This window comes from Carassius auratus, chromosome 14, assembly GCF_003368295.1.
Source record: "Carassius auratus strain Wakin chromosome 14, ASM336829v1, whole genome shotgun sequence".
NCBI lineage: Eukaryota > Metazoa > Chordata > Actinopteri > Cypriniformes > Cyprinidae > Carassius > Carassius auratus.
In genome coordinates, this window is record NC_039256.1 from 30,150,908 (window position 1) to 30,174,551 (window position 23,644).

Consider the following 23,644-nt stretch of genomic DNA (forward strand, 5'->3'; position numbering starts at 1 on the left):
ATCTAAAAAAAAAAAAGGTTCATATTTTACGCAATTTTGAATAAATCTCTCGTTTTAAAAATATATTTTTTTTTTACTGGAAAGCACTACAAGGATTCAGACATTAATACCAATAATATATTTATTTACTATTAATAAGACAATGTTAACCTAATATTTACTTTATTTTATATTCATCTTAATTTTAGTGAATATAAATCATTTAATGTTCCTACCCCAAAGACAGTTTTCTTTATGTTTTAACAATAAATCCCTTAAAATGTTGTTAGTTTTATGCTTAAAACAACCAACCAACCACAATAAATAAATAATTTAACATTAAAAATGCATTAATTAATGAATAATCCAGTGAGGAAAGAATAACAAACTCTAAAAACATCTTAACGTCAAGTAATTTAATCTTGTTTAAAGCATGTTCAGATATTAATACTGGACAATTAGGAACACAAACACACATCTAATGCAGGAGCTGGAACAGAGGTGTTGGGTTTGCTTGTTCTCCCACAAGGAAGTGCTTCATAGTATGTAATGCTGTGAGGTATACAGAATATATCTAATTACTGCAGCATTTCCCCACGGATAGAGAGAGAGAGAGAGAGAGAGAGAGAGAGAGAGAGAGAGAGAGAGAGAGAGAGAGAGAGAGAGAGAGAGAGAGAGATTGAGGGCCGCTGCAGTCCCCAACTGCTCCAACAGGGGGAGCCACTGAGGGATCCTGCCGACTAGCAGGCTATTTTTAGACTATTGAACAGAGAAATGTATTTATAGAGCTTTGAGTTCTGTCTCATAGAGGAAGTGGAAGCTGTGGGGGTTCAGTGCATCAAAGCTTTGCTGACAAACAGCTCTTAATGGAAACAGGAAAGATTGACAGACGGTGCTCTCTCGGACGTCGAGCCGCAGCATCTCTGCTCTGTCTGCAACGTGATAAAACACAGTCATCATCAGCCCTGCCGTGACATTTACACATTCTCAGAGGAATAGATGCACTCGGGTTAAAAGTGGCCTCAAACCCAATGCACATCTCCAAAATAAAGCCCTGCAGCAGATGGAAATACTCCGTCTGGCTCGCGTCAGGGTTTAATCTGCTGGGCATAAATAGAGCACTCAGAGGTCAGACGGAAACCTTCAGATGAAGCTGCGTGCTGCTTCTGATTAATAATTTCTGCTCATGCGTCTCAGAATAGCAGAAGTGTGAAAATACGAGAGGGATTGCAGCACGTCTGATGGGTTGATTCAAGCCTGAATCGATTTAATGACATTTGGTACAAATAAAATAAATATCTTGTGCAGATGATGCCTTATTCAGGGGCTGAATGTACTTCCTCTCACTGGCTCCCTGTTAAGAGATTGTGAGGATCAGATGAATAATATAGGACTCTGTTTGGAGGATTAATGTAGCAATGGCAGTCTTCACAATCACAGAGGGAGCTCTGGTGCCTCCAGTGGACAGCAGACGCAACTGCAGGCAGATTCATGACGGACACTGCAGCAAATCATCTGCACTCTTCAATCTGTTTGATAAGGGTTGAGTTCTTCATCTCAGAGATTATGAGGTCACTGTACAAGCACGATGCAGCAGCCAGAACCGAATCTGCATGCAAGCAATGAGATTAGCTTAATGATTCTTCATCGTTACAGTGTGTTTGACATACACACACACACCGGCTCCAAAGAGTATCTGGACACTTAAGACACGATTAAATATGTATGAACGCCATTGCATAAACAAATAAATATCAATCCAAAAAAGCATCTGCAAACAAATCATAACCATACGAGTATTTCATAACAGTAACTTGATTCAACTTTTTTAAAAATCTGTAAAATAACTACTGTAAAACACTATTACTTCATATAATTTGTAACTGAATTACAGTACTTTAAAGAAAATGTAAAATTGTTAACAAAAAAAAACAACATTGCACTCAGTAATCTTGCAAGTTTGTGGACACTGGTAATCATATTTTGTCAAATAAAGACCAGTTAATGATAATTTCATATACAGTAGACATTAAATCCAGACATGAATATGTCACAGAAGCCAACTGGATATAAGCCAAAGCAATATATATATATATATATATATATATAAATCAAGAATTTGAAGTTCACGCATTTTCAGTGATGTTCTGCTTATTAAAGATTTTTTGTATAGTTTTTAACGGAACATCATTTGGATTGATATTTCATCATCTATGCATTAAATGACCAAGTGTCCAAATACTTTTTAGATCCACAGTACAAATTTAAATAACTAAAAACTAGCAAGTATTATTAAAATGGTGCACAGACGAGCATTTTATAAAAATTCTGTCTTCATGTTAGTCATCTCAAGTGGGCTGGAAACCAGTGCAATAGAGGTCTGACTCAAAAAATGAGATCCATCGTCAGCAGTAGAAACCCAAATATTCTCCATTTCAATAGCAAAGCATTTCCAGGCACAAACACATCGTTTCAATGGACAGCTGAGGTGTGGATCCAAGTGGTAATCGTAGGAAACCGTACACTCCTTCAGCAGCCATGTGCTTCAACGCCAGCTCTTCTCTCATTGGATAAAACCATCTCCAGCAGTAACGGCCCCAGGAAAATCAAGTACATGGACGAGCACTCCACAGCAGGGCCCAAGCACCACTCCAGTACATGATGCACCAAACAGCAGCCATCGCCCCCTCACGAGGGAAAGTGTTTCTCATGCTCCGTGTGTGTTTGGATACTGGCACGAAGAGTCGTATCAGCAGCAGATGATGATGATATTCTAGCGATAAGGGAAGGTGGGAGAAGCGATCACCGAGGGGAGGATGGCGAGGTAGTTAGAGGGGACGTATCCTCTCTGGCCACGCGCCTCCACCAGACTCCAGTCCTTGTTTCCACGCTTATCATGAGGCTCCACCACCCGCACCTGCTCTCCGGCCCGCAGAGAAACCTCATGAGCGCTCCTCGCAGTGAAGTCATAGCCCGCGTACACCTGCAGATGCAGAACGGAGAGTTTCAGTGTGGATGGCAATGGGAAAAATGATGTGAGCTAGGAGAACAGATTGACACAAACCCACACAAACAACAGAAACACTAACCTCTGTCTAGAGGATATATGTGCTCTCTGTTGTGTAGTATGTACAACATCTTTTTAGATTCGAAAGGTAAGTGGTTACACAGTATGTGCTTGAGATATTTTCAAGTGTTAGGAGTGGGCGGTTTATTATAGCTCGTAAGGAAAGTAAAATTGTCAAAGGAGGTTTGAGACCAAAAAAAGAGCTGTGAAGAAAATCTGATAAATTAGTTGAAGTGCTCCCTCTTGTGGGTAATATCAGTAATTTGGCGTTTTTTAAGGCTAGCATCACTTATTGCTCATATTTGCTCATAGGGTTTTAAACGAACCCTTAACCCAAAATGTTAAAGTCATTGAAAAATTAAAGTTGCAATGATACTGAAGTAGCAGTAGATATCGTCTTCTGTATTGTGGCATGCATTTGAGAGTAATATATTTTCAAAAAAAGAAAATTGGAACTGGTTGAGAAAAAGTAAAATAAAAATAAAAATCTCTTCTAAAGGGCCCTGAATCATATTTAGTAATATACTTTTTTTTTTTTTGGACTTTGAGAACGTATACAACCACTTAGCAATGTACTGAAAGCAACACTCACATCCTGCTAGCATCATAGTGCTGAGCAATGGGCAAAACACCAGTCACATTTTCTTCAGAAAATATTTGTTTTGAAAAACAACACCTTGCAAAAGCAAAGTTATATCATTTCCATTCGAGGCAACATCTAAAAAGCAGGATATCTAATTCATCTGAGGAGTCATAATGTTAGCCGGTCTGTGTATCATTTGCACTCTCACAATGATAAACAACTGTGAAGATTGCTTTGAAAAAAACGCTCATATCACAGTCAAAAGCTACCGCCGCCATTTCTGCTTTCTTAAACACGAAGCCACGATGATAGAGAAGCACTTGACAGGCAGATCATGCAGATGAATGAATCTGTGCGTGTGTGTGTGTGTGTGTGTGTAGGTGTCCGTGATAGAGTATTTCACTTCTGCTGACAATGAGCAGCAGTTCATTTCTGTTCCTCCAATACTGAATTTACAAATGCTGAAGTGTGTGTGATTGATGATCATGAGATATTACAGAGCTGGCATCAATCTCCAGAGGCCTCGTTCTGTTTGACGCTTGAATCAGAGCGAGTAACGCGGCGGTCTCGTGACCTGTCAGTCGAAGGCGTGTGGGAGCCTGTGTGTGTCAGTCACCTGAAAACAGGGCGTAGTCGTGGTCAGCAGCGGCTGGGCTCCGGGGGTGTAGGAGTGTCTCCGTGGCCCTGGACCGCTGGGTATGACGTTCAGATGAGGAGACTGCGGCGGGTCAGAGGTGATCTGGTGGTAACGTGCCAGTTTTGAAGCAGGCACATATCCCCTCGGGCCTGAAGAGAGAAATAAAAATAGAAAACCTATGAAGATCCTCAAATCTGCTCATTTCAGTGTTTCTGTTCTGCAGGCTGTTATGTGCTTTAACTGTGTTTAACCAGCAGATGTCACTCCCAGCACTGTCAAAGACTTTCAACAGCAATGAAATACACACAAACCTAATGAATAAGCATTAAAAAAATAAAAAAGATAAAACTCTGTCCAGTCTTTGTATGCTTACTTAAACCTGGCCTATCAATTTAAAACAATGTTTTTGAATGTTAGATTGAAGATTAACAGATTATCAATAATTAAGAGTGAGATAAAACAAATGCCAATTGATCAAAATACCTTAGTTCAGCAGTTTAATTAAAAAATTAATCAAATATGAGATTTGTTTCTGAATCTGGCTGCTGGAAGAGATGGCATTTGAGTCTCTGAGTACAAGGAATATATAACAGCCAAAACGGTAAATACCAAGAGATATGTTATAAGTTATAAAATCTGATTGATTAAAACACAATTACACTAGATGCACTCTATTCCAACAGATGCACTATTATTACAACATCAAAAATTCAATTTTTGTGAGTGTTAGAGTGAGTGTTATTAACAAAACATTATCAAAAGGTTTGTATTTTGCAATTCAGAATGCGAATGTCTGCATTATGTTTTTAAAGACCAATATAATAAAAAAGACCTTTTGTTTGAATTTCGTTTAAATATTTTTCTGTATCTTCTTGGTGCAAACACACACACACACAAATGTAATTTGTATTCTCAAATAATTTTCTTTAAAGAGGTCATGAGCTGAGAAATTGTTCAATCCTTTGACATGTATGAGGTTACTGTGCTATTAAAACATCCTGTAGGTTTTAGACCTCAAAACTTTCTGGATAGTCTAAAAACAGCTTGTGATGTACCACTCTATGATGTAATCGTGTGAATAAGCACCGCCTCTGCAGAATTCACACATGCACATGCAAACATGCTAATACTGTATAGCGTTTTTGCGCATCTAGAGGAGAAGATTTACATTTATCAAATCTTCTTTTAAATGTTTGCTGAAATAAATATCAGAAAAGATTGATTCACGGCTTTTGAGAATTGATATTGAATTAATGTCATAAAAATAAAAAATAAAGATTAATTGAAAAAAAAATAATAATAATTTCTCAGCCCCAGATATCACTTTGGTCACCCCTTAATCTTATATCAGGAGCCGGACGCGACAGAACAACAATGCACTGCGGTGTTTCTTTTCCCCTCATGTTTTACAATTGACGGAAATCTTTAACCCCTGTTGACCTCAGAGAACAAAACAAATAGTTCAGTTCAACTGAAATCAGTTCTGTTGCGTTAAAGCAAGTGTTATCTGTATTTTCAGATGAGTTTTATTGAGTGTTTGCATGAGCGTTATTAACTATTATCAAAAGGTTTGTATTTTGCAATTCAGAATGCGAATGTCTGCATTATGTTTTTAAAGACCAATATAATAAAAAATACCTTTTGTTTGAATTTCGTTTAAATATTTTTCTGTATCTTCTTGGTGCAAACAGGAATTTCCTGTATGTCTATTTGTATGCGTTATATGAGAGTCACAGTAAAACCTAAACTGGATTCTGACTTATTTCTCCCCAGTTTTACCTCCTGCATCCACCAGCCAGCGGCGCCGGTCTCCTCGCGTGTCCATCTCACTGATGACAGCCACCAGCTCTCCCTTGTTGAGGGTCAGGTCAAGGTCACGGGTGCCCACCACAGGGCCTGTCAGCTGGAAGATCTTCTCCGAGCCGTGTTTGGCGGTCAGAGCCTTGAGACGCTGCTCACACACGGTGTTGAGGGCCTGAGACGACACACACATGAAAAAACCCTGATCTCCTACCCACTCATACTGAAAGTGGAGTTACATACAGCAGCATAAATTCATTTAGAATGCAAATGTCCGTGAAATGAGTAGAAGTGCAGTAATTACAGTGCTGGAGCACAAAAAAATAATTAAAAAATGAGATGGGAATTGAACATGAAGCAATACACTGCAAGGATTTCCATCCGTGATCTACATTCAAACACACTGCCCTTCTGAAGATCACAGAGCACCTCTCATTATCTGTTTTCACAATCTTCTCTCAAACTGATTTTATTTTCTGATAATTCATTTTGAAGCATTTAATTTGTCCAATGCCTGATGTTACCTGATTTCTATTTAAGCCAATATTTTCACTTTGTCAAATTGGTTGCATGAATGCATGAATGAAAATGTTTATAACTTATCACAAACCAATCAGTTCCTGATGCATAAGATCAGGCTCCATCCCGAATATTTTCGGTCACATATATTACACAACCAAAAAAAGTTTGGGGTTTTGAGCATCAAATCAGCATATTAGACCGATTTCCGAAGGGTCATGTGACACTGGAGTAATAATGCAGACAATTAAATACATTTTTAAATATACAGTTTTTCCTGTATATTTGATCAAACAAATGCAGCCTTTGTGGCTTATTTCAAAATCCATAGAAAATCTTCTAACATTTAAACGATAGCATACATCCCATAGTTAACATTTTTATAATATCGGACAGTTTAATTACTTTGCTATTATTCTAAAATGTAGCTAATATGAATAATAAAGAATGAGCAGATGTGTCTTTTTGCCCGGTAGTATATTTTCCCTCTAATTTCACTAAATGAGAGGCAGCTGTTGAGGGCCACCCATAACACAGTACCCGCAGGACATAATATATTTTACTAAGGTATGTTCATAATTAATGGATAGACTGATGCAAAACACATGAGGGCTAAACTATATCAAGATGAATGAATGGCTGTGGTTTTATTCCAGCAAACTAACTGTCCCGTAGGAAGACATCTCCACCCAACGACAAACAATAATGCGTCTCTGTGTTGGAACTGACCTGCACAATGGGAGCATTGAGCTCGTCCTGAACACTCTGACACAGGCTCTCCATCCTCCTCGAACCCTCCAGCACCGAGGTCTCTGCCCACTTCCAGAACTCACCGTCCTCCAAATAACTGTGTGGGAGCTGCCCGGAGACAGAGAGCAATTCATGAACACTGCCAGCCTGCTGCACACAGCTACATTTAAGAACGCTTTTCCAGCCACACGCTCGTGGTGTCGTTCAATGGTGGATCATTACACAGAAGAATGTCCAACAGTTTCTGAAACCGATGTGTTTTCAAGTGTAACTAAAATCATGAGGATGCATTACTGTGAAGGTGAATCTCACAAAAAAATCTTACAAAAAAAAAACAATTACAAACACACATACACGTACACACACACACACATAGTATAATCATTTATGCATTGCCTGGCCAAAAAAATAAATAAAAATGAAGTCACAATTTGGATTAAAATAAGCAAATACTGAAGAGTTTCGGACTGGGTCATTATTGCAGTGATTCATATGTTTCTTTCATGTTGTTATATGATTTGCAACAATTCATTTAACCCTAACTGATGGAGTGTGTAGCTTTCCATTTCTTAAACAGTCATGTTAGAAGTCATTGTTATGTTCATATTCCAGGATGACAAGGTCAAGATTAACTGTGAAATAGCGGTTCAGTGAGCATGGGGAATCAAGAGTCCTGAGCTTAACTCTAGTGAAAGTATTTAGGATGTGCTGGAGTTGACTGTACAGAGTGGTTTGACTCTTGCAAACTAAAGATTTCAGCCACAAATTAATGCAGCTCTTGATGGAATTAAATGTTGTGACATTGTAAGACATTGTGGAAACAATGCCACAAGGAGTATACAATGTTATCGAAACTAAAGGGCATCCAATTAAATATTAATGCGTGCAACTTTTTTTTTTTTTGGCAGACAGTGTAAAGTGGACTCTCCAAGACGCTTCAAGAAACCTGATTGCAAAACTATGCACCTTCATTTAATTTAGTTAATAGAAGTTAACTGATAAAGAAAACCCATTTATGATACCTGACATAACATCTTTTAGATGTTGCCACAGTTTGCCACAGATTTAGTCTCAGTTTGTTCTGTTTCTTCATGTCGTTCCAGACAGACTGAATTAAGATCAGATCAGATCTCTGTGTGTAACAATGTCTGATCTCAGACAAAAATCTCACTGGATTATTACAGTTAAAGCCTGTGTTTTACTCACCCTTAAAGCATCCTAGGTGTATGTGACTTTCTTCTTTCAGACAAATCCATTCGGAGTTATATTAAAAATTGTCCTGGCCCCTCCAAGTATTTCAAAGTGGGTAAGCAGGTGTTGGTTATCAACAAACTGCGTGCACATCCATAATCAAACGTCCCTCACACAGATCCAGAATCCATGTGTTTTTGTAAGATAAATATCCATAGTTCAGATATAATACACTTTTTCTCACTTCCGCTGACTGGCGAACATGGAAGCCGCTCCTGTGGATGACGCAAGACGTCGGCGTTGCGTGATTAGTGACGAACGTGGAGACAAAACAAAACAAAATGCCGGTGGTTTTCCTTTGCTAAAGTAAAGAAACTTTGCTTCCTTTGCTCCAGCAATTCTCCGAGACGTATACACGACGCATACATCCTACGTCATCTGCCTGAACAACTTTTGAGTACGACAGTCAGCAGAAAAGAAATATGGATATTTATCTTACAAAAATGCATGGATTTGCTACAGGAGGCCTTTATTCACCCCCCGGAACCGTGTGAGGGACGTTTTATTATGGATGCAAGCACTTTATTTCATGTCTTCTGAACTGTTGACAACAAACACCCGCTTACCCCCATCGAAAGGCTTGGAGGAGCATTGAGCAAGGACAATTTTAATACAACACTTATTGGATTAGTCTGAAAGAAGAAAGTCACATAAACCCAAGATGCATTGGGGATCATTTTAATTTTTGGTTGAATTAACCCTTCGAAAAAGGCAAAAAGAATGTAAACTGATATTTCCTACTGACACACTACAGCAAAATATAGAACAACTGACCTAAAATATATATTTTTAGCTATTTTTTTAACTGAAAATACAATTGAACTAATAATTTTGACCAAATTAAATATTCACCTGGTTATCTCTAAACCTCAATATTTTAGCTTCTTCTGTAAAAAGTACCTGATGGGTGAAGCTGGTGGCCAGCTGCTCCATATCAGCCGCCAGGTCTCTCTGAAGGGCGCTGAAGGCCTCCAGTGATGCCCACAGGATCTGCAGGGCTTTTCCGTTGAACTGCGGCAGCTCGGTCAGCAGGAGAGTGTTCATGGTCTTGTAGGTGTTCGCTATGGCTTGCTCCTCAAAGCTCAGGTTACTCTTCTCCTCGATTAGCTCATAGTCCAGAAGCTTGTCCTGACGTTTGCGGATGAGGTTGCGTGGTCCTGCCATCAGTTCCTGCAGTGAGCTCAAGGGCTTAAAGACTAAAGTCTTCAAACGCTCCTCCTGTAAGCGACAGCAAAGGAGATGTAAGCATAGAAGACCAGATACCCGAGATGTTTAATCAATTACTGACAACTGATCAGCGATTTAATAAAAACTAGTTACTTTAAATAAATCACTGCGGTCTTCTCATATAAAGCATTCCACTGAAATGGGTGCTGTATAGAGGTACCATAATTTCAAAGGCTGGTAAACAGATACAAGATCTTGGAAAAATTAGTAACATTACATGATACATGGTGTTTTTGGAGAACTGTTGGTTCCAGATCGATTAGACAATGATATATGGAAAAACACTAAAGTGGCGAATAGAAAGACCACAGGGAAGAAATACTGTCTCATAACCAAAGCTGTGACAAATGTTGGTGTTCCAGACTTTAGTCAGAGATGCCATATTTAATCAGAGATGTACAAAAACGAGGAACAGTGTGTTACAGAGAGCGGCAGGAATGAGTACTACAGCCTGGAAAAGAGGAAGCACTTCTGCACTTTCAGTGTCGTGGGTTTTGGGGTTAAATGTCTGAAATAAAGTCTGTAACAGAGGCTCAAAATTATTTCACACCTTATTCTGCAAGACAATAAATCAATGTGATCTAATTATTTTTGTTGATGTTTTGTCTTGAAAAGATGGCTGCTAACAAGCGTCTTAATGGGACTAGAAGGAAAGAGGTTGTTGGGACATCAAACATTATCACAGCAAACAAGTAAACTCATCTACCCACTAGTCTGCTTTATAGCCGCATGGGGTTTAAATTCACATAAACGAACATAGCGCAAAAGTTTGTTGGACACAGAGCTTATTTTCTGCAATACTTTTTGTCAAGGGAACCAGGTTTCATCATAATTTACAGGCTGGCCTACAAAATTACATTACACACACAAAAAAAAAAATATATATAATAATAATTCATTCTTAGCTTAGGAGTTTGATTGACAGGTGATCTGACCAGTCATAACACCAAATCTGACAATTTGTCTAATGAAACAAACCAGACAGGAGAATAAATTAACATGAACAAATTATGTGTATTGACCCCTTCCGTGTTAAAACAACATACCTTCTGATGTATATTCATTTCATGGCATAACTAGTAAATAGGAAGAGATGACTGGGTTCATGTGTGCAACATTAATCCGTCATGAAACATTAAAGACCTAAAACGGTATTTACTGTTTAAATTTCTTTAAAAAAGCTGACACTCATATCAGGAATAACATGCTCTGTCTTATCAACATGTTATCAGTTTCCTCTTTGCTCCGCAATGTATTTTTAACTGCGTGAGAACATGATGTGTGAAATGAGAGCATCTTAGTTTGTTGAATGTAGCAACGGTAACTAAGGGGGCGGGGCCTTTGCAAAGGGTCGACTGTTACTCTGTCACTCACAGCCTTGTCTCATTCACACCATTTTAAATAATGTAAGTCTTATACTAATTTTGCTTGAATGCTGTTGATATTTTATATCAAACACGCCCTACCCAAATGTATCACACCCATATCTTGATAGCTCCGCCTCCTGATTTATAAACATGATATGTAAAACAAGCACCTCCCCCATCACAAGTGGACACGCCCCTTACTGGTGAATGGCAAAAAGTGTGTTTCAGTACTTGGTTCGAGCAACTTTCAATAGCTCACAGCACCTTTATCCGGCCAAAAGAACTGCAACTTTATCATTAGCAATAGTAAAGGTCTTACATATGAGGGGTAGATCCACTGTCTGAGAGCCACGGTGATTTCTTTAGAGAACAAGGCGGTTTTCTCTCCTTCCAGATCAAGATCTGCTTCCTCTGGTCTGCAGCGGAGGAACCTCTGTACACAGAGACAGAGCTCAGACGGTTAAATAAATCTTTACAAACACTTCAAGTGCACAGCCATCCTCTGAACCTCACACTCTTCAGTAACCCCATCCATCTGCCCTAGGATCAACCCTCCTACTGATTTCCCTTTCATTCAGCAGCTGGAATAACAATGGAAAATGCTTAAGAGGTTGATCCACAGGCGTACTGGCTTCACACTGGGGGAACACCAAAACAAATGAGAGGATCAGCTCTTTTTGAGTTTTTAACTGCTCTCATTAAGAGTACGAATGTTAAATCCAAACCTGCAGATGGTGGAGATAGGCCTCCAGGTTATCGTGAAGCTCTGAGACGCCCCTCTCCAGGACAAAGAAGAAGCCAGCAAGGGCATCAAATTCTTCATCTTTCAACTACAATATAAAAGTATAAAGAAAGAAAAAATCGTTAAAACATCTCATCTGGCAACAAGCTTTATGGGAACAATGTGGTTCTTTCAACTTGGCAAACATTTCTGTTCCTTTGTTTACACGAAGCATTGTTCTTAGGCAGCTACCTTAGGCACCATTCCTGTCTCGTGCTTTATGTACTGGCTGAACCGGGCCGTCTTCTTGGCAATGCTGTGCCCACTCAGCCGATTGATCTTGTCCTTGATGGTCAGGTTCTCTGTCTTCTTGTATTTGTCAGCTATGACAGTCAGAGAATGAGAAGAATGAAGCAAAGCAAAACCTCAAGCACTTTATTCATGTTTCTGTGCAGACGTGGAAAAGGCAGACGGAATGTTACTAATTAACATGGAATGTTACTTATGGAATTTAAAAAAAATAGTCAGTACATTTAAATCAAATGCAACATGAACTAGCGTCTGAATATTAAACCCCAAACACAATATTTAAATAATGAATCTGCATGTTCTGCGTGTGTCTGTGTGAATGAATGGCACAGACCTGTGGTTTTTCCTACTTAAGCCCACATGACGCTCGCTTTGACTATTTTGTTTAAGAAAAGCTACCGTCATAAAATATAAACGCACATACAAATGTCTTATTATGGTTTAAAACAATAATAATTTACATTTTAAAAAAAAGTTATATTGAAATGTAATTAAACCATTAAAATGGAATCCAGAAATCTGATAGGAAAACAGAGAATTTGGAAAATAAAATAAAGCTGTATTTGAGAAAAAACACATTTAAAAAAACAAATATAATAAAAAAATATTTGTGTTAAACTTGTATACGTTTTATGTTTTCAGTTAATTAGATATGCTTTTCAATGAATTTTATTTAACCATTAAAAGTAAAAAAAAAATTAAAACGGAAAAAAAAAATGGAATCCATTAAAATTAAACCTGAAAACATGGAATTTGGAAAAAAATCTAATGGAATTTGGGAAACAATCAAACAGATTTCGTAGGGCCCTACTGATGTTCCCAATGGACTGGCATACTTTGGTTCAGTAAACGGCAAGCATGTTCTCACCGACTTCACGGAAGCGTTTGTATTCATTGATCCTGCAGTTGATCTGGACTGCAGTGTGAGCGGTGTGCTCCAGTAAGGGGTACGCGGGGTGCCCGGGGTCTGTGTGTTTCTGGATGGTCTGGAGCAGCAGCGGGTAACGGGCGATTCTCTGAACCGGCATCACCAGGAAGAAGCTCAGAGTGGATGCATTCACATCAGGACTGAAGACAGACCAGATCAGGGGTCAGAAATGACAGGAATGTTGGCTAATACACTGGCGTATTTGTCTAGGAACTCATCCTGCTCTCAACAGCGTTCAGTTTCGACACAACCACAGTAGGTTGTTGTTCACGAACTTACGCTGACGACTTGACGATTCGGACCATTTCCACCCAAAGCGCCTCTTTCTGTTTGTAGCTGTTCTCTAGAGCCGTGATGTTGTTGTAGTTGGCGAGATACTCTTTATAAGCCATCTCTATGTCTTGAGACAGACTCAGGAAAGAATCACCTAACAGAAAGAATAAGATCATTTGTAATATACAACAAGATCTTTTCCATACAACATACGCTGCAGTTTGAGGTCAGTATAAAAAGGTATTTAAAAAATGCTTTATTCAGCAAAGACACATTAAATTGATTAAAGGTAACAGTAAAGACACTTATAGCATTACAATTTATTTCAAATGATTTCTGAAGATCATGTGACACTGAAGACTGGAGTAATGATGCTTGAAAATTCAGCTTTGCATCACAGAAATAAATTACATTTTACAATATACTTAAATAGAAAACTGTTTTTCTAAATTGTAATACTATTTTTGATTTACTGTGTTAATCATCAAACAAATGTAGCTTTGGTGAACATATGAGACTCATTGAAAAAAAAAAAAATTACAAATTAAACCAACACCAGACTTTTCAACAGTAGTGGGAGTGTATGGTTATTTAGATCGTCAAACTCCAAAAAGAATGCAAAGAAATGTAAACATTCCATGCATCACACATCATCATTCTTCATCATCTTGAAACTCAACTTCTGGATTCTTGACTCATGATCTCAAGGGTAAAGATATTTTAATCTGTGTCACACAGAGAGTGACAGTAAACTAAAATTGAACTGGAAATTCCAGCCGGTCTGGTTGTACTCACAGAGAGTTTCCAGGTATTTGGGGTCGCTGTGATGAATCTGTGTCTGGTCGAGGAGGCTCAGGAGTCTGCTGGAAACATCCATCACTTCATCTATGTGCTGGAACATGTTCTCCAGGTTTGGAGGAGGAGGCTGCAACAGACCCAATAATATATGATCTTATCAAAGCTAAATCATTCAGTCTCCTTTATGAGATATACACTCAGTAATAATAGTATATATATTTAAAAAAATCTATTTTATTTCACATAATTTTTTTCATCATAATTGTTTTTTAATCTTTTGTCACCTAAATACTCATTTTGTGTATAATGTTTAATATACATTTGCTTGGGTTTTGATGACATCTGTTAATATTTGTTGTCTGTAGCTAATGTAAGAACAACATTTTTTGATGCTAATGTTTCTAAAAAGAAAAAAAAAACACTGAGTTTGAATGAATTTATGAATGCACGCACACACATATCTGGTTAGCTATCCTTGTAGGGACTCTCCATAGGCATAATGGTTTTTATACTGTGTTTGTAATAATATAAGAATGATCTCAGAGAGCTTGTATTTCAGTGGTGGTGGAAGCAACATAAAACACACAAGGCTGTTGGTCTTATGAGTTAAATCAGGACTTTTTCTGCAGTTTCATGGATGTGATGCTAGGGAGCTTGTCTACCTGTAGTTTCTGCAGGTTGCTGTGGATGGTGACCGTACAGAGGTGCAGATGTTTCAGGTAGTTCCTCTCAGTCTGCACCAGCTCCTCTATCGTCATGAGCTGTCTCTGAGCGGCTCTCTCTCTCGCTGCGGCCCGGGCCTTCCTCTCCTCTTCATCATCTTCCTCCTCTGCAGGCTCATCCAAGGTGTCATCCATTTCTCTAGCTCCCTCTTTCTCCTCTCTGATCTCCTTCTTTGCCTTCAGTGTTACATTTGCCTTCAGGGAATTCGCCATGGCAGGGACTTCTAAAAAGAACATTGAGGAAGTTAAACAGTTTTTACATTTCTAATGAAATGTATGTAAAAGTGATGCACAACATGCATTTAACCCTTCAAATATGCAATTAGGAGTCATATACTTGGAGGATATTCTGTAGCTTGATTAAGTGTTATTAATATTATTTCTATAGTATTGAAATAGCGGCTTTTTTATATTTTTATTACTATATATTTTTTTATCATTCTGATATGTGCATTGTCATTTTCAGTTTTAGTCATTTTAGTACTTCAGCTCTGAACTTCTCATCAATCAAGTCTATTGCACACAACCATGCAGACACATTATAAGGACCTTAATTATAAGTGCTCTATTTTCACCTATCCAGAGGGGGTGAAACACCATGTGTCCAAAGATTAAAAAAGAAAAAAAACATGCTACCAAAAACAGCTTTAGATTGCAATTCAGTTCATTGTGATAAACTCATTAAAAGTGCAATAAAAGTGAGGTCAAAGTCTGGTTAAGCAAACTTTATGATATTTGTGCAGCTACTGAAACTTACAGGTCTATTTATAATCAACACCTTTGTTACAATTCCAGCTACACCCACATGCACACAAACCTGCATGCACTTCTACAAATAAACAAACTCTCTTAAGCTCAATTTTGACCACATCCGTAGACATTAATAAGGAAACAACATACTTGTAGCAAGTGCTCAAGGCCAGCCTGCTCAAAGCGAAAACCACAAACTCAGCTTGTTGCACAGAGCGCACGCTCGCACACACAGATCTCTCACAGTGCTGCACTGCAGTATGACAAACCTCTACTTAAGAAGGAGTAAAGAAATGACAGGTTTGCTAAAAGAAAACAACCAAATGCATCATTACCTTTACGGAATGGGAAAGCCTATCCCTGTGTGTCTCTTGCGCTGGCAAACTGAGGTGTTTGGCCCAGACTCTCAGACTGGTGTAAGTTTGTCCACTGAGTCACACTGCAGGCCTCATGTGGCACGGGTGTGTGGGAAGGGGGATGGGAGGGTCAGCAGGGAGGAGGTGGGATTTTAGCAGTGGGGATCCGGATAGGACAAAGACAGACAGGCTTGGATGAATACACAGATTGACTGCAGTAGCCATTGGGAAGGAAGTGACGCCTGGGCAGGATGAAGCTGATTGGACGGCAGGGGTTCAAGAGCTGATGCACCACACACACTCTCACACAAACACACACACCCTACACAACAGCAGTAAACAAATGCCCCATGTGGCCAGGAAATTCTCGCCAACTTGATGGTGGAGTCGTTAAAGCACAAAAGCCCTTTAACCCAACCGTTTGATTCAGATACATCCTAACGACAACACTCTACTGTTCCACACAGAACCTTTCCCATCCATGCAACCTTTTCATGCCACAAAAGGTGCTTTACAGTGGAAAAGGCTGTTCAGGTTATAAAAATGTTCTTCACACTAAGATAAAAATGGCTCTTTTAAGAACTGTTTACTGAAAGGTCTTGGGGGAACCAAAACCAACATCGAGATTATAGGTGAAAACTGATATAAAGTGAAACCATAAACTTTGAAGCTTACAGTCTATACGTTTGAGACCAAGGCTGTTTAGTAACTTACGCAATCCGATATATTATATTTTAAAGTACTTGCATATAATACTTCTTTATTGATTATGATTACGTTATTCACACAGTCCTTTGTCTTTGGAAGGCTTTTGTATTTCAAACATATTAAAATGTGCAAATTCATTCATATAATCAAGTAGTCTTATTATACATAAATGTGTAATGCAATGGAAAACGTTACTATAATTAATTTTTTTTTGTCATGGATCAATAACAGACTACATTTTGTAAGTAATCTACCCATCACTGTTTGAGAACACACTGAAAACATTTAGACATACAAATAAATACACAGGATTTCAGATTAAATAAATAAAAATTAAAAAATGGAAGAAAAAAAAATGCGGGAACATAAAATGATTTTAAAGAAATAATAATATTTGCATGCTTGCACGTATGGCAAAAGTGGGTTAAACCAAAAACTAAAAGGTCTACTGTCAATAAGAGCATGCAGCAAAATATGAAGCATTTATAATGATTAGCTGCAATCACAACACTGTTAGTATTTCATAACTCAAAAACCTGATTAAAACACTATTATGTCACATATCATGATAAGAGCTGCGTATGGTTTCTGGATGGCTATATGCATGGAAATCATCAAGAATTGAATGATTCGGATTCAGAATTCTCCTCATGACTAAGTTCTTGAATCATTCCATTAATGATTCTTTTGGAACTTCAGAGGAACAAAATGTGGTTAAAGTTCTTCAGAACATTCCTCAGCGAAATGTTGGCAAATGTTTAGAGTAGTTACCAAAGGCCAGTTAACAAAGAAAGAATAATTGAATTCCTACAAATAAGTACACAATTACTGTCTAATAATTTGTCCTATAACTGGAACTGTATATGCAATTAACAATAGAGGTTAATAGACAGCTTGAGTTTCTGTTTCATGCCAACTTTACACTAGTTTTGAGAAGATTACACTGGAAGATGCTGCTCTCTTCTTGAGGTTCATGTCAGCTGCACAAAACCCCTCCGACTGCAGCTGTACAATGAACAGGTTTTCTTTCTTTTCAGCAGTGGTGGACAGTAACGGAGTAGCTTTACTTCGTTACTGTACTTAAGTACATTTTTCAAGTATCTGTACTTTACTGGAGTAGTTTTATTTTGAGTAACTTTTACTTTTACTTCACTACATTCCAAAGCATAAGATCGTACTTTTAACTTCACTACATTTCATAAAACATATCGTTACTCCCTATAATATATCACGTGCTCCGACACGCAGAAGCGGTGTCTGATTCATCATGAACGAACTGAGTCTTTTCAAAATAAACTTTAATCGGATCGCGAATCGCACCAAACGATTCGTTTACGAATTAGAATGATCCGATTGCAGCTGTTCTGGAGTCGACCACTCACTGATTCAAATGAACCGTTAAGTGCGAGTCTACAGAAGTAAGAACCGGGAGATTTTGTGAGCGCGCGTGCGTCTGATGTTGCTAAGTTATTAATGTCGAAATTTAGGATTAATTATTGTAACTGAAAATCATATTTAGGTCAAAATTGTCAGTTGTTTGGGAACTAAATCCGCTGTAAAGAGTGATCTGTTTAAGCCCACTGAAATGCTGACATGCAGACACATCAATCAGCGTCTCTGTGTTTTAGGTTAAAAAATAAAATAAAATAACCTTAAACTAACACAGATTAAATAAAATAACTCATGCATGTCCAAATTCCCCGCTACCGTAATATTAACAGTTTTATTAAAATGCTACCATGACATCTGTTTTTATATTGTGTATTAACAGTAACGTTATACATATGTATATTGTTTGGATTAACTAGACAACGTTAGACAGACATGTTTATTCATAACAGTACTGAAAATAAGTAAATATTGTAGCTGATGCTAAATGTCTAGCTAACAAGCTTGCTGGTGCTAACTTGAGGTAATTTTTATAAATAATGTCCAAATATTTTTATTCAACCACCTATATATATATGTATATAGATTACATCTAGCGACAAAAGAAAGGATGTGATGTTCAGAACATGGTAACTAATTATCAAAGAGGGGAAGAAATGCACCCCGTTTGGCCAGGGGTGTTTTTACACCACAGACAAGGTTTGAGAAAGAAAAAAATCATTATGAAAAATATAATTATATTTTCCTTAAAATGTTCTTCCTAACTTCAGGCCTTATTATCATGTCATATATAACTGTGATGTTCTGTAAAACCACAAACTTTAAAACACTTTCACATATCACAGATTCCAAAATAATATTTGGTAGCACAACTATTAATAGTTCTAATAATAAATCATCATATTTTCATGATTTCTAAAGATCATGTGACACTGAAGACTGGAGGAATGATGCTGAAAATACAGCGCACATCACAGAAATAGATTATATTTTAAAGGATATTAAAATAGAAACCATTATTTTATATATTTTATTTTGATAATTTAGAATTATTACTGAAATACAACCTTTTTTTGTTTCAAACAGTTCAATGAACAATAATAAATGAAGTACCTGGAGCTGACAATGACAAAGTAAATGTATAATAATTAGCAAAGATGATTAATTTAGCGCTGTAAACGCGCGTGTGAGGGGCGGAGACGCGCCGCGGAGCGTCAGACGCGCGTGAGGACCAAACACAGCAGAACGGTAGGAAACTTCACTCCTCTTATTACTTCTCTTTTACTATAGCGATTTATTTTTAGACACGTGATCTGAGTCTTTCATAGATTTGTAGAGTTATTAGAGTTATTAGAGAAATTGAGTTATTTATTTTTTTTACATTCTTTGGTCGGAAGTTTTCAGATCGGTAATTCGGAGCCTGTTCGCGACTCCGTTGATTCAGATCGGCACTTCGGAGCATGTTCGCGACTCGGTTGATTCAGATCGGCACTTCGGAGCACGTTCGCGACTCGGTTGATTCAGATCGGCACTTCGGAGCCTGTTCGCGACTCGGTTGATTCAGATCGGCACTTCGGAGCATGTTCGCGACTCGGTTGATTCAGATCGGCACTTCGGAGCCTGTTCGCGACTCGGTTGATTCAGATCGGCACTTCGGAGCCTGTTCGCGACTCGGTTGATTCAGATCGGCACTTCGGAGCCTGTTCGCGACTCGGTTGATTCAGATCGGCACTTCGGAGCCTGTTCGCGACTCGGTTGATTCAGATCGGCACTTCGGAGCCTGTTCGCGACTCGGTTGATTCAGATCGGCACTTCGGAGCCTGTTCGCGACTCGGTTGATTCAGATCGCCACTTCGGAGAATGGTCGCGACTCGGTTGATTCAGATCGGGACATCGGAGCATGTTTGAGATTTTTTTAAATTCAGACATCGAAGCAGGAAGTGTTTGTCAAACAGTTAATTGGTGATAAATGAATATTTGGACTTGAGGCTTTTTTTTACTTGTCGATTCAGCATGTACATGGACCCACACACAAAGGTGGACACACTCTAGACTTAATCATCAGTAGAGCTCTAAACTTTTCATCCATTGTTATTAAGGACGTTAATAAAGGACGTTATTCAACCACCTATATATATATATATATATATATATATATATATATATATATATATATATATATATATATATATATATATATATATATATATATATATATATATATGTATATAGATAGATTACATCTGGGGAGAAAAGAATGGATGTGATGTTCAGAACATGGTAACTACAGTAATTATCAAATAGGGGAAGAGATGCACCCCATTTGGCCAGTGGTGTTTTTACACCCCAGACAAGGTTTGAGAAGGAAAAAATCATTATGAAAATATAATTATATTTTCCTTAAAATCTTCAGGCCTTATTATCATGTCATATATAACTGTGATGTTCTGTAAAACAACAAACTTTAAAATACTTTGTGCTCACTGGTGAAAATCAGATGGTCATCTCTGTTTTCTCTCAGGTACATCACAGTGTAAGCTTCACAGTGAACATTACTCTCGTAAGCGTAGTCCATATCAACAACAAAAATATATCTTGACTCCATATAGTGGTTATTTTGGAAAAAATCCCAGGTATTTTGAGCAGTAGGATTATAAAAAAAATAAAACAAATGTGCTAATATAAAATTAAATTAGCCTATATAAAATTGCAAACATCTATCTTTCAGTACTTTTTTACTTAAGTACATAAAAAATTTAGTACTTTTGTACTTTCACTTGAGTAAAATTGAAAAAGGAGTACTTTTACTTTTACTGGAGTAATATTTTATTATACGTATCTGTACTTTTACTCAAGTACTTGATTTGTGTACTTCGTCCACCACTGCTTTTCAGTTTAGTTATTAATGTGGCAGAAAGAAAAATACAAACAACACTACACACTACGAGTATGGTTTTAAAATATCTTAAGCGAAGACACCTTTAGTGATAACACAGAACGTATAAGATAAACTTTACTAATCTATATGAGCCACTTTGCACATGAGAATCAAAGAGTTCGATTCACGGAACGAATTGAATATGAAAAATAAACCTCTACGTTAATCCATTTATAACATGGTACATAATAAGCCCAATAATAAAAAATATATAAAGAAACCCCTTAATGACACTGAAGCAGTTATAACTCTGTTTAAAGAAAGAAAGAATTGTTTTCTCACCCTCATGTTATTTCAAACGCTTAACTATCTTTCTAGGAACACAAATGAAGAGACTTTACAGAGGATGCTCGAGACAGATTGACTTTGGTTTGCAATCCATCTTTCTCCAGACAGTAAAAGTGAATGATGACTGAGACTGTCATCCGGTCTTAACTCCTTCATCTGTATTCCTCGTGAAAAAGAAAGTCAAACGGGCTTGACAGAAAACGAGGGTGAGTGAATAATGACAGGACTTTGGTTCTGAGTGAATGTTAGTTTCGAGCCGAGACTCTGTGTAGCAGCTGCACGCGCACGCGCGCGCGTCTCACCTGCGCTCTTACCTGGACGAGTTCACAGCGCTGTTTCCCTGGACGACACCGAGACCACAAACATGTCAACGCTCTGTGAAGTTCAACAACTAGAACTCGAGATCGACACTGACAGATGCTGCGTCCTTCACTATCACCTGTTCTTACGGTCCAGGTTCACGCGCAGGCCGCGTCACGCATTCCGATCATACCGCGACGCGCGAGCGGGAGAGGTGCGCTGAGTCATGCGAAGTATGACATAACTGTTTTTGTTATTCGGATATTAACCGGAATGCATGCGGCAATGTACCATCTCAGAGACGTGGCGTTGATTTCCTAGACATATTATTAGAGATATCTATTTAAGCGCACGCAGAAGAGCAATAATGCAGACTCATCAGAGGACAGATCGTTGCCAAGGCAGAAGAGCACGATTCACTCCGCTTATTTGGGAAACAGAGACATCGCGTGGTCGCCTGGGGTACAGCTGAGTGCTAATGGAATCTATGTAGGCCACATCTCAAATTAGGCTTAGACTATTCTTTTATATACTGTTTATTGTAAAACCATACATGCATGCCAGTCAAAAGTTGGGGCACACTGTTTTCCTAATGAATGTTGTTCAGTTGCTTTGACGCAATGTATTTAGTTTAAAGCACTATATAAATAAAGGTGACTTGACGTTATGCCTAATATTGTAAATCTGGATTTTAAAAAGATTTTTGCCCTATACAGTTAGATTTATAGACAAATACAGACAAATACAGATTGCTGTTCTTACCACATACCACAGGAAACATACATTTTTTAATTTTCTGTATTTTAATGTCATATACTGTACATCTAAGACCCTTGTTTAATTTGAGAAATTCTAATTCTTAGGGAGGAAAAAAATAAATAAAACAAATAATAGGTCACAATATTTATAATTTTTTAAACATGCAAATAAAAGGCTAAATTACAGTGGATAAATTACATCAATTAACACGACCAAACATCAATTTCTAAACCAGACAGTATTTTTTCTGTTGTCAATATTCATTCATTCATTCTTAAACTTATATATATATATATATATATATATATATAATTAGTTAAATGTTTGTGGTGTTTTTACTAACTCCCCAATGTCTTTTAGACTTACAAACATGCTTTTTTAAATGAAAGCACAAAAAGTAATAAATAAACATATTATACAAAAAAATATTTCAAAATATATTTTGTATAGAGAGAGAGAGAGAGTAAAAAAAAATCCCTTTACATGCTGCTCTAGATTAAACAGTTTCAGAGCTACTTTTGTGACAACAGCATCATAAATCATCTTAAATTGTTCTTAGAAAGGTCTATTTTTTGTCAGAGTAGAAAAGATATTTAATGTAAATTTTGCACAGGCAATTGAGAAAGTCAAAAAAATACGGTAACGTCGTGACTATGCACACATTTTATTTTCTGGCAATCGGAGTATCTCATATATAAATCTTCCACGAATGCATGCTTGATTCCAGCTCGCTGCTGTGGTTTCCAGGTTATTGATGTTGGTGAGGTAAAGTGCAGCTCAATTCAACACAAGAGAATAAAGTCTGCACAAGCGTTATAGGTCGACTATACATTGCTATGGCAACAGATGACAGCCCAACCTTATAAAACAAACTACAGCACACAGAAACAGCAACCTGCTCTCTCTTCTAACCACAGCTGCACTAAACAAGAGTAGGGTGTTAAGAAACTGCATTTCTAAATGAACATAACGTTTTCATCCTGACAGAAAAACAGCAATCAATAGGCATATGGTATATAATCATAATAGTAAATATGTTCTAGGCCCAAACAACAGGTCTGTGAGAAATGACTGTTTGCTTTCAGTAATGATTATCACAGCTTTCCACCTACATACTGTGTATATATTTAGTGGAAACATCTGTCTTTGGACAAAGTTGAGCAGAAGTCCCTTCAAAGTGGATATTTTCTTTTATGTAGAATCGTTCATTCAGAATGAGTGCAGC

The 23,644-nt window shown here is 37.7% G+C and overlaps 1 protein-coding gene across 4 annotated transcripts; it reads right to left on the reverse strand.

Annotated features, from left to right (window-relative positions):
* Nucleotides 1-380: 380 nt before the first annotated feature.
* arhgef37 (Rho guanine nucleotide exchange factor (GEF) 37) lies at nt 381-22,088 on the reverse strand. Of its 4 annotated transcripts, none has more exons than XM_026281173.1 (13): nt 21,675-22,088; nt 14,872-15,155; nt 14,207-14,336; nt 13,418-13,565; nt 13,079-13,278; nt 12,154-12,284; nt 11,906-12,010; nt 11,500-11,613; nt 9,487-9,804; nt 7,315-7,443; nt 6,046-6,241; nt 4,246-4,415; nt 381-2,962 (listed from the first exon to the last, which is right to left on the reverse strand). In XM_026281173.1, the coding sequence occupies exons 2-13, from the start codon at nt 15,142-15,144 to the stop codon at nt 2,753-2,755; spliced, it is 2,124 nt and encodes a 707-aa protein (XP_026136958.1). In that variant the 5' UTR covers nt 15,145-15,155; nt 21,675-22,088; the 3' UTR covers nt 381-2,752. The 4 variants fall into 4 exon arrangements, with proteins under 4 accessions (XP_026136958.1, XP_026136959.1, XP_026136960.1 ...); XM_026281174.1 differs by having other exon boundaries at nt 21,663-22,088; XM_026281175.1 differs by lacking the exon at nt 21,675-22,088 and adding an exon at nt 21,355-21,545.
* Nucleotides 22,089-23,644: the final 1,556 nt, after the last annotated feature.